General features: G+C 52.5%; 1 protein-coding gene across 1 annotated transcript; it reads right to left on the bottom strand.

The window, feature by feature from the left end:
* Positions 1 to 151: 151 nt before the first annotated feature.
* Positions 152 to 13,159, bottom strand: FBXO46 (F-box protein 46; the record flags this gene model as incomplete). Its single annotated transcript, XM_082862855.1, has 2 exons — positions 13,104 to 13,159; positions 152 to 2,047 (listed from the first exon to the last, which is right to left on the bottom strand). The coding sequence occupies exon 2, from the start codon at positions 1,967 to 1,969 to the stop codon at positions 152 to 154; it is 1,818 nt and encodes a 605-aa protein (XP_082718981.1). The 5' UTR covers positions 1,970 to 2,047; positions 13,104 to 13,159.
* Positions 13,160 to 15,159: the final 2,000 nt, after the last annotated feature.

Below are 15,159 nucleotides of genomic sequence, written 5' to 3' on the forward strand. Positions count from 1 at the left end.
GTCATCCCCCTGAACACCATCGCAGTTCTGGAGGGGGATCAACGCTGCCTGGGCAGAGGGTATGGGCTGGTGACCCAGTCCTGACCCTCGGCTCCCAGGGGGAGGGGGTGGGGGTGGGCATGGTGGGCTCTTCCCCCCCCCTCCCCCGGCTTCACCTCCCCTCCTCCCGGCCAGCCCGGCCGCCCCCACCGCCTGGCCCATTGCAGGGCAACACCCAGTTGTTATCGTGCAGACCCAGGCGGCAGCCGGGCGTCTCGCGATCGGCTCGGCGGCAGCACATCCAGTAGGAACGTCCATAAGGCAGGTCGTGGTGGTAGGGCTTGGGGTGCCAGCGGCAGAGCGACACATCGCCCTTCTCGTATCTCTTGCGGCACTGCTTGCAAGGGTCATCACGGTAGAGCGGGTCGCGGCTCCAGCGCGAGTCTGTGGCCCGCACGCCGAAAGCCTCAATGATGCCCTTGAAGTGGTGGCAGGTGCACTTGAGGGCCGCCAGGGCGCGCGTGGGCAGGAAGCTGAAGATCTTGACCAGCACGTGCTCAGGCAGCAGCAGCATGTACTGTCGCGGCTCCAGCAACCGCTGGATCTTGAAGCGGATTTCCAGGAAGTCGTGCGACACGTGCCGGTACAGGCGGCACAGGGAGGTGTCCACCGTCCCCTCAGCATCGTCCGGGCCGGGTGCAGTGGCGGGCGAGTCAGTTGGCGGTGGCTCGGGGGGCCCATCAGGTCCCCGGGGCTGGAGGAAGAAGAGCTGGCCAGGCGGGGGTGGCTCCTCGGGGCTGACGGTCAGGCACACCGTCTCTTCCTTCACGTTTTTGGTGCCATCCTTGCCGAAGAAGATGCACTCATCCACCACCCCCGTCACCACCACATCCACATGGAAGCCTGACGCGCCACAGTCCCGGGCAGGGGGTGGAGGGGGGGCCGGGGGAGTGTCCTCGGGCCTGGCAGGGGCTGAGGTCTCACCCTCGCTGGCTTCATCCGCCCTAGCCAGCAGAAACTCCACATTGCTGGGGAGGGCATCCCGAGAGGGGCTGATGAGCTGGTACAGGTCGCAGGTGATCTTGTCCTTGGCCCGGGCCCCAGGACCCGGGCTGCCAGGGTAGGCACAACCCGGCCGGCCCCCGCTCCCGTTGGGCAAGCTGCCATCCGGTGCACGGGGCTCTCGGCTATTGGAGATCCGAAAGGCGATGCGCACCTCCCCAGGGCCTGGCCCGGGCCGCTCCTCCTTGCGGAGGCCTTTGGCTGGAGGGTTGTCCCGCTGAGCCTCGAAGTGGGCCACGGCCTCCGCCACACGGCTGCAGTCCCCGCCACCAGACCGCCGTTCGGACCCCAGCCCCTTGGCAGGCCCACCCTGTTCGGCCGACACATAGACCACAGGCGCTGGGGTGCTCGGGCGCGGGTAGCTCTGCAGGGCCAGGGCGGCCCGCTGTTCCACCAGGGCCACCATCTCGGCCACAGAGAGCAGGTCCACATCCTCACTGGCTGAGGCTGGGACCCCCTCAGCAGCAGGGGGCCCGTCTTGTCCCCCTGGGTCCGGAGGAGCCTTCGTAGGCTCAAGACAGCGCCTCCTCCGCTTGGCCTTGGAGCTGTCACTGCCCCAGTGCCCCTTGACCTTCATGGAGCTGGCCCGGCTGCCTCCACCGCACTGGTGGGCCACAAAGAAGGCCACCTTCTCCTTTGTATTCCCGGGCTTGATAACATACCACGTGTCCAGCAGGACTCGACCCTCGTCGCCGGCAGCCGCTGCTGAAAGGAGCGGGGCAGGCTGGGAGGCAGGAGCCTCCGTGGCCAAGGCTGGGGGTGTGTTTTCTGAGTGGGCAGGGCCATGGTCTGGCTCCGCCCCCCCACCTGGCTCAGGGCAGGCTGACGGCTTGAGGGCTGCGGAAGGCGGGCGCGGCTGGTTCTGGGAGTAGGTGCCAAAGGGCCGGGGGCACCACAGCTGGAAGGGAAGGAGGCCCCCTCGGTCCATTCTGGGGAATGGTGGCAGACAGGTGGGGGTTCACCACATCTCAGGACCTGAATGGCGGTGGGGGGCTCCACAGGCCACCTGGAGACAGGGAAGAGGAGGCTGGGGAGCTGGGGAACGGCCTGCCCTCCCAGTACCCCACTGACCTCAACATCTCCTGACCTGAGGGGACAGACCAAACTAGACCACTGAGATCCTGTTCCCGCCCCCCTGGCACAGGTGAGCAAATGGAAGGCTGCAGAGGGGATAGGACCTGCTCCTGTAAAACTCAGAGTGTGACCGGAGCTCGTAGTTTGCTCCAACCCTCCGCTGTCTCACAGCCTGACTGGTTTCACTCACGATCCAGAGGTCTCCTGCTGCCATAACTTTTTAAACAGAAATGCAAGTACCAACTGACAGCTCCTCCTTTTTCTATTTGCTCACCTAGTAACAAGTTCCTGAAAAGACAAGAATTCCCAGCCCTGCCCACAGCTACTGCGGCTTGAGCCCAGAGGAAGCAACAAGGTAGGCTGGTCAGGGGAAGAAAATCAGAGGTCGGAGACAGAGAGGTCCTTAAGAATTCAGCTCCTCACTTTGCTCGGGTCGTGAGGCTCTTGAAGGATCCCTTAAAGCTGTGTATCCTCACCCAGAAAAATGCACACACTTGCACCAAGACTGTGCAGGTAATTCCCTTAAGCACAAACGCAGACCCCTGGGATGAGAAGGCCCTTCTGGTCTAGTTTCCTCAAGTTGCTCACAACTTGCTGAGTTTGAGGCTCAGAGTGGGGAAGGCTTACATAGTGTTAACACCAGGCCCTCGAACTTGTTTTCCAGACTTTTCAATTTAGGGCTTACAGTAGTGACCGTTTTATTTTGCAATGACTTTGTGTGCTTGACCTAATCTGGAAGCAATTTTGCTAATGACTCTGACACGACCACGTTCCACTGCAGGACCAACAGTCTCAATCCCTCAGTCTCAATCCTTCCCTGGCCCATTTCCCTCCAGACATCTTGAAACCAAAATACCCTTCAGGGCTTCCCTGGTGGCCCAGTGGTTAAGAATCCGCCTGCCAATGCAGGGGACACGGGTTCGATCCCTGGTCTGGGAAGATCCTACATGCCGTGGAGCAACTAAGCCCGTGCGCCACAACTACTAAGCCTGCGTGCCACAACTACTGACCCTGCGTGCCTAGAGCCTGTGCTCTGCAACAAGACAAGCCACCACAACGAGAAGCCCGCACACTGCAATGAAGAGTAGCCCCCGCTCGCCGCAACTAGAGAAAGCCCACGTACAGCAACGAAGACCCAATGCAGCCAAAAATAAAAATTAAAAAAACAAAACGAACAAAAACAACAAAATACCCTTCAAACATCAAAACTTCCACATGCTTACAGACTGGTAAAAGTAGTTTGCTGACTCCTGGTCAGACTATTTTGAGCCACAGGCCAAATGTGGCCCACTGCCTGCCTCTGCAAATAAAAGTTTTATTGAAACATGTTCATTTGTTTATGATTGCTTTCATGCTATCATGGCAGAGTTGAGTAGTGGCAACAGAGAACATATGGCCTGCAAAGCCTAAAATACTCATTATCTGGCCCTTTATGGAAAAAGTTTGCTGACCTCTGCAGTATATATGGTCCCTCTAAATTCAGGCAATACCACAGACACCACTAAATCACCATTTACTTCATAACCCTGTAGACACCATTCAAGATCTAGACAGCCTCCAAACATCCACAGACCCCAGAAACTGAAAGTCCTAATCCTAAAAATCCTTGCCCCCCATAATCCCCAATCCCACCTACCCCAATACTTACAGCCCCTGCCGAAATGCCAGTTTCTTGCTTAAAACAACAACAACAACAACAAAAATGCCACACAGCCCCTAAAACCTACAGAAGGCTAAGTTTACCAACCACCAACACATCTAAAATGTCCAGGAATAGAAGCTACCACATCAAAGGCCATTCACTCTCTATAGATGCAAATGAATCCTGACTAACATATCCAGACCCTCTCAAATCCTGCTTTAAACTTCCAAACCTAAAAATATCCCCTCCAGCACAGAAAGCCTCAATCTCAACGAACCCCTCACAGATTCCCATGCCTAACCAAGAACTCGAACACACACAGCAATTTCCCAACCTCACAGATGACCTAAAAGACCAGTTTCCTGAAATCCTATACTCACCTCAAACTCTTTCTAAACCTCCACATGTATTCCCTAATGCCACAGAAGCCCCCCAACCGCAAAACAACTCACTAAAGCATAAAATCTCCGTAACACATAAAACTAATCCCAAACCAGATATTTCTCAAAAGCCAAAAGAACCTCCAAAATACTCCCAAAGAAACCTTACAAAATGTTAATAAGCAGACATGAGCTTATGGCATGCTCGCTGGCAGTTTTACTGGGTACTGTTCTAACAACTCCTGCTAATCCTCCCCCGTCCCTAGGAAGCAGGTAGTGTTATCAGTCCCTGTTTCCAGATGAGGCACAGAAAGGTTAAATCCCGTGTCCAGAGACAATCAGGTAGGAAGTCGGGAGAGCCGAAAGCCCACGCATTCTGGGTCCAGAATTGGTACTCTTGGACTCTTTTCTTTGCTTCTCAGTCTCTCCGTGGCTCCCCAAATCCTATACCCACCAAACACCCCAATCCACACGGGAGATCCCCTACAACACAACCGAACCTTCCACACTACAACAGAACGGAAACCAGAATCCCAAGGTGCCCCCTAAACTCAAGGGAACCCCAAAGTATCCCCACACGCACGCAAGAATATCCCCAAGCCCCCAAATATAGCCTCCCCGGAATCCGCCAACCCCTGGGGCTACCCTCGAAACCGAGCCCCGCCCCCTACGGCGGGAGAAAGTGGCTGCACACACGCGTGCGCACGAGTGGGAAGAGGGCCCGCCCCCTCGCTCCTTCCCTCCGGCTGTCGCGCGGGCGGGTACCCGACTAGTTTCCCTCCGCCTCTTTGTTGACAGACGCGCGCGTGAGGCCCCCAGCCAATGAGCGGCGGCCGTTCGGGGCCATGCCCAAATAAGGAAGGCCTTGGCGAAGGGGCCCAACTTCGAAGAGGGAGGAGTAGGCGAGAGGTGACGAAGGGGGGTGTGGAAACAGCCGAGTGCAAGAGAGCGTGGAACAACTCCCAACTTCCTGCTAAACGGAGGGACATGGCCAGGACCGAGGCCACGGCATTCAAGGAGAGGTTTATTACGACGTTTCCTCTAAACAGGAGCCTTGATTGACAGTTGAGATTTAAAGGCCCAAGCAGTTTAGGGATTGAGACTCCAGGGCGGAAGGAAGGGGGTCTAAAAGTGACTAGCTTTGGTAGGGAGCCCTGGGGGGCTAGATTTCCTGCGGGGGAAACTGGGCAGCGGGATCACCTAACCCTGAAAAACAAATGGCCAGAACCCTGCGATGGCTCCCGCGGCACTGAGTCTAAGCCTCTGGGCCTGGCATTCAAGGCTCAGGCCTTGTGGCCAAAAGGACCTCTCCGGCCAGCCCTTCCAACCAGGCGCCGCAAATCTGACTCTGAGTTGGTACAATAAAAGACTATGAAATACCTCAATAATGTTTTTTCTAATATTGATTACCTGTTAAAATGATACTATTTAGGATATAACTGAGTTAAAATACTTAAAATTAACTTCATCTCCTTCTTTTGACTTTTTAAATGTGGCTACTAGAAGATTTTAAATTGCACGTAAGGCTCACTTTATATTTCTCTTGAACAGCACTGGCCTAGATCCTTTCAGTGCCAGGCGGACTCAAGAGACACTCAAAGGTGGCCCCACTGCAGGCATCTGTCCGTCCCCACCACCCCGCCTACTACCAACCATCCCACACATCAGAGCCAGAAGGGTCTTCTAAAAGTATAAACCTGACCTTGTCCCTACCCTTCTCAGAACCTACCATAACTCCCCAGTGCCCTTGGGAAAAAGCCCAGATACCCCACTGGTCCAGCCTCGTTCTTCCCCACTCTTCCACACCCCCAGTGGACCCAGGTAAGCACATGATCTGGCATACAGAGTAGTTAGGATACTGGGGCCCTGTCTGATCCTCGATAGGAGCTGTTATCTCCATTGTATAGATGAAGAAATTGAGGCAGGACAGGTTGCCTAACTAGCCCAAGGTCACACATAACTGGTGTGACTTCGAGTAGGGGTATGAACCCAGGGAATCTGATTCTAGATTGCTGCGCTCTATTGTTTAATTATATATTCTCTGGGGTCTCAGCTCAGCCATCCCCTGCTCCAGGAAGCTAACCTCCCAGGCTGGGTCAGGCTCCACCTCTGGGCTCCCACACTGGCCTCCTTGCTATCTATTTCTCAGAGTCACCAAGCTCTTTCCTTCCATGGTCTTCGCATCTGCTGTTTCCTCTGACTGGAATGCTTTGTCCCCAGATCTCCACATGGTTCAATCCCTTCTATCATTTGGGTCTTTGCTCAAATGTAACTTTAATGGGCCTGTATCTTTAACAGAGAGGCCTTCCCCTGAGCTCCCTTCCTGGAAACCTCCAAACTGCCCAGAGGGGGACCTCTGGGTTCCCAAGTCCCAGCCCTGCCCACTCTTGAGTCATCACTGTCTAGAGATGGATCTGTCTCCTCCACTGGAGAGTGAACCCCCGGGAGGAGAGGAGGGAGGAAGGGTCAGAGGTATCGTGCTCATCATGGTGACCCCAGCAACACTGCCCAGCATGGGACTGAATGGATCAAAGCTCCTTTTCCAGAGGCTCCATGTCGTAAACCCCATGAAGCCTGACAGTGTAAATTCTGTTTCACACCCAAGTATTCTATCTGTGTCCGAGGTCACTGGGGCAGAATTTTCTAACTTCCACACACTGAGCCCAGCACAAAGCCCTACGCTAAGACAGCTTTTAGAGAATGCTCCGTGAAGCTCCATTTATTGTAAAACATCAGAAGCCAGAAAGACTGAAAATAAAAAGATGGGAAAAGACGGACCAGACAAATATGAACCAAGAGTCAAGGAGAGGAGTGACATTGCTGTTTAAAAAAACAGTAACAACTGACAAAAGCAAAAGGTATTATCAGGGACAAAGGTGGTGACAAAACAAACTGACCCATTATACACAAAAGTTCTCAACATACGTGCTCCTAATACTATGGCCTCAAAATATACAAAGCAAAAAACAACAGAATGACACACAGTTTGGCAAATCCACAAATGTCATGGGACACCTTAATATATCTCTCCATAAGACATTGGTTGAAAAGATAAAATCAGTAAGGACCTGAACCCCACAACCAGCACCCTTGCTGGAATGCCCCCGACAATTAGAGAATCCAGTTTTATATCCCTCATCTGACATTCAGAGGTCCTCCCGTGTGCTGGCCCTGGGTTGGATGCTGGGGATACAGAGATGACACTGAGTTCACTAGAAAGAGCTCATGGGAAAGGGGGCAGACATCCAAATAAACAATCATGGCCAACATGAATATATTACAGAGCAAATGATCACAACAGCAGTTAACACTGGAGCACTCACCGTGAGCCAGGCTTTGCTGTGAGTACTTTACAAATATTAGCTCATTTAATTCTCACATCATCTTACTATTTTTCATCTCGTTTCAGGGATTAGGAAGTGGAGGCACAGAAGGGCTAAGTAATTGCTGTCGGACGCAGCTCTGTGGCTGAGCTTTGACTCCAAGAGTCTGGCTGACTCCAGAGTGCAAGCAGCTCGTTCACTGAGTATACGGAGCACTTTTCCTGGATCATCTTGTTCCTGGATCATCTTGTTCAGTCCACAAGGCCTTTGCACTCTCTGTTCCCTATGCCTAGAATACTCTTCCCCAGGCATTCACAGGGCTCACCCCCTCCTCAGATCACCTTCATGGGACCTTCCTTTTTTTTTTTTTTTTACCTTATTTTATTGAAGTATAGTTGATTTACAATGTTGTGTTAATTTCTACTGTACAGCAAAGTGATCCAGTTATACATATATACATATTCTTTTTTCATATTCTTTTCCATTATGGTTGATCACAGGATATTGAATAGAGTTCCCTGTGCTATACAGTAGGACCTTATTGTTCACAAGACCCTCCTTGATTGAAAACTGCAGCCCCTGCCACAGACAGACATACACACTCTCCTTCCCTGATTTACTTTTCTCCTTTAGCATGTGTTACTATCTAATACACTATAAACTTCATAAAGTTTATTGTCCGCTCCCCTCACTAAAATGAAAGCTCCCCCAAGGCTGATACTTTTGCCTAGTTTTTTTTCACTGCTGTGTCGCCAGCTTTTAGAACAGCGCCAAGCGGTTGGCTACCATTAGTGTGGTCCCCAGAGCGGCAGCCGCTGGGAGTGTGTTAGAAATGCAGTCTTGGGCTCTGCCCTACACCCACTGAATCAGAATGTGCACTTCAACAAGCTCTCTGGGGGATTGCAAGCACAATTAAGTGTGAGAAGCAACGCCCAAGCACATCACAGGTGTGCAGTGCACATTTGTTTGAACAAACCCCTAACACTGCCATACTGTCTGCCTTCTGCACAGTTGCTACTGGGGACCTCTTGTGAAAAACTATCTGGTCCAGCCGAGTCCGCCGGTGGAAATCCTGCGACCAGGACCAAGGTAGGATGCCACCTCCTCCAGGAGCTGTGCTGGTGCCATCCTAAGCTACACAGGATCTCTTCCTCCTCAGGCCTCCTCTGGCAGCACCTGTCACCTGCCCTTGCTGAATGACAATGACCTGGGTGAGGGCCTCTCTCTCCTTCATCCTCTGGATTTCCGGAAGGCTGGGACCTCTCCTCAAAGGTACAGCTGCTCCAGCCTCCGCACGTGGCTCCCTGGCCTGGTTTAGCATTTCCGGCTCCATCCTTTCCATGGTAGCCAGAGAGAGCTTTCCAAACACAAATCAGACCACAGCACTCCCCTGTTTAAAATTCTTCCATGAGAGGTGCAAGTTGGCAAAACAAAATGAACAAACAAACAAACAAAACATGCCCAGGAACCTTTTCTCAGAAAGCTACTGGAGGATTTGTTTCACCACAGGAAGGAATAAACCAAGAAAAAGGAAGCTATCAGATCAAAGAAATAAGATCTAGCCCAGAAAAAGGCAAAAGGAAGGAATCCCCAGATGAAGGTAAAGGGAGCTCCAAGGAGGACAGCTGTGCAGCATGTGGAGGGAGAACCTGCTTCTGGCAATGCACAGAGAAAGGAGAAAGGCTGACAGTTAACAAGCTGAGCCTGCGACTTGAGAAGCTGGAAACAGTAGCAACCACAGAATAAGCCAAAGAAGGAAGGAAAGGATAAAAAGCAGATGCCTGACTCCCCCACGCTGAGTCAGGGGATACCCCCTCCCCCAACCTTGGGGTACCTCCATCCCATGGTCCAGGAGGTCAGGGTCGTGCCAGCACAGGACTGGGCACAGAGTGGTGCCCAGGGAACGCACTTGCCCACTGCCAAACAGGCATCGGTGGCAGGACCCCAGGGCTCTGCTCCTGGCCCTGCTCTATCCTCCACTGTCTCTACCCCGTCACCCCCACTACTACTTTGTCCACAACCCTGATCCATCCATGTCCCGTTATTGGCTTTTTGGACTCAGGGTCTGCTGGTCTCTCTCCCCCTCTCAAATTTCCCTTTCTGACTAACAGCTGATGGTAGGAATCACCCGAATCCTCAGGATCTGGAGATCCAGGGTGCAGACAGAATCCAGACAGGGCCTCCGAGCACCCCAGCTTTCCCACTTCTAGGGGTGTGACCGTAGGCAGGGTTTTTAATCCCTCTGTGCCTTGGTTTCCCCCACTGAAAAATACAGATAATCACAGTACCCACCCATGGGTTGGCTGCTGATTCACTGAGACCAACCCAGCAGAGCGCTCACTGCCAGCGAGGCACCAAGGAGAGGTTCAATACAAAGGCACCAGGATTATTAAGAAAAGGTGAGACAGAGAATTCCCTGGCAGTCCGGTGGTTAGGACTCCCCGCTTCCATTGCACGGGACACAGGTTCAATCCCTGGTCGGGGAACTAAGATCCCGCAAGCTGCACAGTGCAGCCAAAAAAAAGTGAGACTGTTGAAGGGTTATCGCTGATGGAGCCAGAGACATCTCTCTTTATTTCACACTCTGAAATGAAACCGATCCTTGTCCCCCACAATAATCAAAATATGGCCATGCCTTTCTTACTGTTGGGTATTGGGTCTCACCTAGTAATTACACAGAATTTACAGAGCAGCTACTGGGTGCCAGACACTGTTCCAGGCATCGGGGACATGCAGGGCACAGGAGACAGAATTCCTTGTCCTTACGGATTGGAGAGAGGGCACAAGGAATAGATAGTAATTTTCAAGGTGCTACAGGGAAACAAATATACCAAGTGAGAGGGATGAGGAGCGTAAAGCGGGGGTTATGATCTTAACTGAGGCGTCAGGAGCAGGTGACAAGCCAAGTCTTTGAGAAAACCTGTGCTTTTAGGAATAACGCAGCTTTACCAGAGCCGCTAGATATATACCATTCGCAATGATAAAAAAAAAATCATTTTGTATGAGTAAGCTTCAGATAAGCACAGGCTGAAAACACACTTAAGATTTGAAGAAAAGGCAAAATAACTTGGAAAGGAGAAACATTTTCTAAGAGAAACAAATAAAGGGGGAAAAAGGTGTCACATCACCCCGGGGCACCCAGATGTGACAAACTGGTACAGGGAAAAGTAAGAGGTTGGCAACTTTTCCCCAAACTAACAGGAGACGTGGAGACAAAAATGTACCTGGGACAGGCCCTGGCACATAGTAGGTGCTCTATCAACATGGTGGACTACTCAAGGGATGAACCCCCATTTTCCAGAAGAGGAAACTGAGGTCCAGAGGGGTTAAGTGACTTGTCCAAAGTCACATAGCTGGTGGGTGATGGAGCCAGGATTAAAATCTGGGTGTTCTGGTTCCGGAGCACATGTTCAATAAATTTTTCTTGAAAGAATAAAATTAATCAAAATACTTCACACTTATTAAGAGCTTAATATGCACTAGGCGTTTTATACATGTGACCTCATCAACTGCTTACAAGAGCCTGACGGCTGGAATGTGCCCCCATTTTACATATGAGAAAACTGAGGCCCAGAGGGGGAAAGCAACTTGGCCAAGGACACACAGCAGCAGAGGTGTGGGACAGGAACGTGGTCCTATCTGACGCTGATGCTATTAACCATAAGCTTTCCTATCAGGGTCAGAAAATTTATGGGATAAACTCCGGAAGCCTCAAGACAAATGAACCAAACTGTTTCAAAATGACTGACAAAGTTGCCAAACTGCCCAGTGAGGTCCTAATGACCAAAAAGTTGGGAGAAAAAAAGCACACAGTTGTTAGAAATATTTCATATTCACAGAAATACCTGCAGTTGGGCCAGGCTGGGCATTGGCAAGTGAAATATTTATATTTGGCTGGGGCTAGGAATGGGAATGGGGACAGACTGACTTTCTGAGCACCCCCTCGGGGAGTCACCCTTGGGCTTGGGTGCCCAGGGGTAGAGGGTGGGTAACTACAAGAGTCAGGATATGGGAGGAACCTGGGAGAGAAAGGAAAGGCAGCCTGGCTGATGTCTCCCTCACTGGTCCTTCTCTACTGCCCTCTCTCAGGTCTGTGTTTCCCATTCCCATTCCAAAAAAACGACAACTCAGGTGTATAAAGCACTTACTCCAAGCACTTCACGTGCTTACCTGCCCGAACCCTCTAACCTTCCTAGGGGTTCTGATCCCATTTTATAATTGAGGAGAGGCCAAAAGACTTGCCCAAGGTCACACAGCAAGTAAATGGCAGAACTAAAATTCAAACTGAGGACTGCTTCAGTTCTCAAGTCTCTGCCCTACTCATGACATCGTACGTCAGTACAAGGAGAGGGGACTAAATTACAGTGGGGAGAGCACAGATTCTGAGCCAGGAGGTCTAGGTTGGAATCCTGAGTCTATCGTTTAATGCTGGATGACCTTGGGAAAGTTGCTGAACCTCTCTGTGCCTCTGCTTCCTTTCTGTAGAATGGAGAAAACAACAGAACCTACAACTTAGGGATGTTGTCAGAATTAAAGGACTTAATACATACAAGTAGCTAAGAACAGGGCCAGGCACTTCCTAAACAATAAGTGTTAGCTGGAATCGACTGTGGGGAAGCCCCCCTCCCGCCCCCGCATGTTTCTGAGCTGGGGTGTGCCCAGCTCAGTGCCAGGGTTTGAGATAACGCCCCTGGGGCTGGACTAAAAAGAAGGGAATACATTAGCACCTGTGACCCAGTCACATTCCTGGGGTGGGGAACTTCCCACCAACAGCTCTTAGACTACGGACTTACCCCGAGCCGGGATGACGATCTTAGGAAGCCTCCTCTCTTCTCAGTGGCATGTTGTTCCCACAATAGATAAGGGCACTGAGTTTCAGAGAGGGGACACTTGCCCAGGTCACAAAGGAGTAGCAGAAGAAAAGATCTGAATGCTGGAATGTCCATACACATAATCCGCTACCCTTTTCTAATTCCATTGGAGAAACGAGAGTGCAAAAGGTCGTCTTTATGGCCCCTGCTGGCCATATTATCCTACAGTTCTGTGACTGTCCAGTTTATCGGGAGTCTCTGGCTGGACTAAGCAAACTATCGCTACAGGCAGGCCCCTCATCTCATGCTCCGCACTCCACCCACAGTTCTGTATCCTAACCTACACACCACTCTATCACTGATTTCTCTCTTCCACCATCTCAGCTTGCCCTCCTGTCCCCAATCCGATCCAGAAGCTCCAACCCACCGCATCCACAGCTGGCCTTTCCCTCGGAGCCTCCAGACCCCCTCATTCATCTAGCACTGACTCCCATGCCTTTCCACATCCCCTACGCTAAACCCCTCGAAATTGCCCCCTTCAGGGCCTCTGCCAGGACGCCCAGCCCCTTCTCCAACTCGGGACTCATTTCCCCAGCTCTGAGCTCCCTCACAATCAATCCCAAAGCTCGACTCTCTCCCCACCTTCAAGACCCATCCCCAGCCCCCATTCTTCTACTATTCCCTCCGGCTCCCATTTCTCCCAATCCCCTCCCCCAAGCGATCTCCCCTCACCCAGTCCCTTCTTTAGCCCCTGCCTCTTCCCTCTCGCCACAGGGTCCCGAACCCCCGCCCGGGTTCTCAAGCGCCCCCGGCCCCGTCTCGGGGTTCTCACCATCTCCCCGCGCTGCAGCTCCCTCGGCTACGCGGGTTTCCCCCACTCGCTCCTCTCCAGCCTCCCCTTCCGGGTTCCCGCCCCGAAGCCCGCTGGGAATTGGAGTCCGGGCGGCCACGGACTACAACTCCCAGAAGGCAGCACGGTCAAGCTTGGAGGTGGGGAAGGAAGCAAACTGGGCGGACTGAGGAAAAGAACGACTCTAACTCCCAGGCGGTAGCGAGGGGGCCTGACAGCGCAGGCGCACAGAGCGCCCCCGCCAGGCGCACTGGGAGTCGGAGTGCAACCTCCTCCATTTTGGCCCGGGGCCCTTGGAAAAGGGGTTGAGAAAACTGCAAAGGGGCAGTTTTTGTGAGGGGTGGAGAGGTGGGAAGAGCAAGCTTACCGATTTACTTAAACTGATTAACATAATAATTAACAGTGCCTTGTACTTTCTCAAACACTTTCCCATCCATTTTTCCCCCTGGTTTTCTTACCACCACCTCCTAATTTACAAATAAGGAAATTAGCCTTAAGCTTTAGGAGGGAGGATAGCTCCATGCACTAGAAATTTGTACATATCATAGTTAGAAGATTCACGAAGACAGGCACCTTTTTGTATCTTGTTCAAGCACACAGAAGAGTGTAAATAAATGTTGAGTATCTATTGTATGTTAATTATATGCCAGACACTCTGCACAGAACCCAAGAATTATCCCAAATTTATAAAAACTAAGGCAGAAAGAGATTGAGATTCTTCTCCAGGGCAACACAGCAATAAAGTGATATGAACTGAAATGTGTTGGACTCCAGGGCCTCTGCTCTCCACTAGGTTGCTAGATCGTCTCCCCTTAAGCTATATTTTCCTGTCCATCCTCCTCACGGGCCATGAGAGTGAACTTTCTAAAATGGAAAGTTTGCTATATTAAGGAACATAACTTCATGAGGGGAACTGCTATTAAGGCTCGATTCCAATGGCCCTCCTCTGAATCTTTTCTCAATTTATCTCTCTTTAATGCAGCCTGTGCCTCACTAGATTCTCACGGTCTGTGAGCCTTCCCAACTGCACTGGGAAGACTTTGGCTAAATTCCCAACTTGTAGCATAGCGCTTGGCATAGGCCCTCATTAGACATGCGCTAAAGAGAAAAGTTGGCAACGGGACACCAGAGGTTGGGAAGGGAGACTGGTCACATCTCCTTTGCTTCCGGAGAATTGGCACTTAGGGAGACCCCGCCTCCTCATTAGGCTCCACTGGCTCAGGACCTCAGAAGAGGTCTGGGGGCGTGGCCTGAGGGGGCGGCACCTGCCGAAAAGGCGGGCAGCTGAGCGAGCGCTGATTGGTCGGCGCTTTGGCGCGCACCGGAAAAGACTGTGTCAGGAGGCGCGAGGCCAGGCCAGCTCTGCGGTGGAAGACAGGGCCTTCCCCAGGCGCGCGTGCGCACGGCCACTCGAAGCCTGCCAGTCTCGCACCCAGCACATCTTGGCAGGAACTGCTGAGGGCGTGGCCTCGCCTCAGGAGTTCGCTCTTGCTCTCCTCCTCAGGCCTCGCGCAGGAGCCTCGCGCCAAAGGGGATTCGCGTCCGCCTCACGCTTGGAACGTGGTGGCTGAGGCCGGCCTGAGGTTCGCGCACGCAACCAGCCTACCGGGACCAGCACGAGACGCTGTCTGATCAGGCTCCCAAGTGTGGGGCTGGCGCAAAACCAGAAGGGCGCCATTGTGCACGTCCTGAGGCGGGTGCTGGAGGCCAAGGGGAACGGGTCGGGTGACTAGCCGGCCAGAGGGGAGCCTGGGGTGCACTTCGTGGTCGTGGCCTCCCTCTGGGAGTTTCAGGCAGACGGGAGGGCGGTTGTGCCTTGGGCGCCCGGGCCCTGGGGGAGGCAGGACCCGAGCAGCAGAGCCGGAGTTTGGGTTTGAGGCTGGGCCTGGGTTTGGGGATCCACGCTCAAGTTTGAGATACGAAGTCTCTGAATAGTGTTGGGGATTTGGGGGTCACAGGTTAGGATCTGGGGTCTCGGGATTTGTGTCTGGAGAGAACTCGTTTTGGAAATCTGAAGGTCTTGGGTTTTGTGGCTGGA

Source organism: Leucopleurus acutus (assembly GCF_964270905.1).
Source record: "Leucopleurus acutus genome assembly, chromosome: 20".
In the NCBI taxonomy this organism is placed as follows: domain Eukaryota; kingdom Metazoa; phylum Chordata; class Mammalia; order Artiodactyla; family Delphinidae; genus Leucopleurus; species Leucopleurus acutus.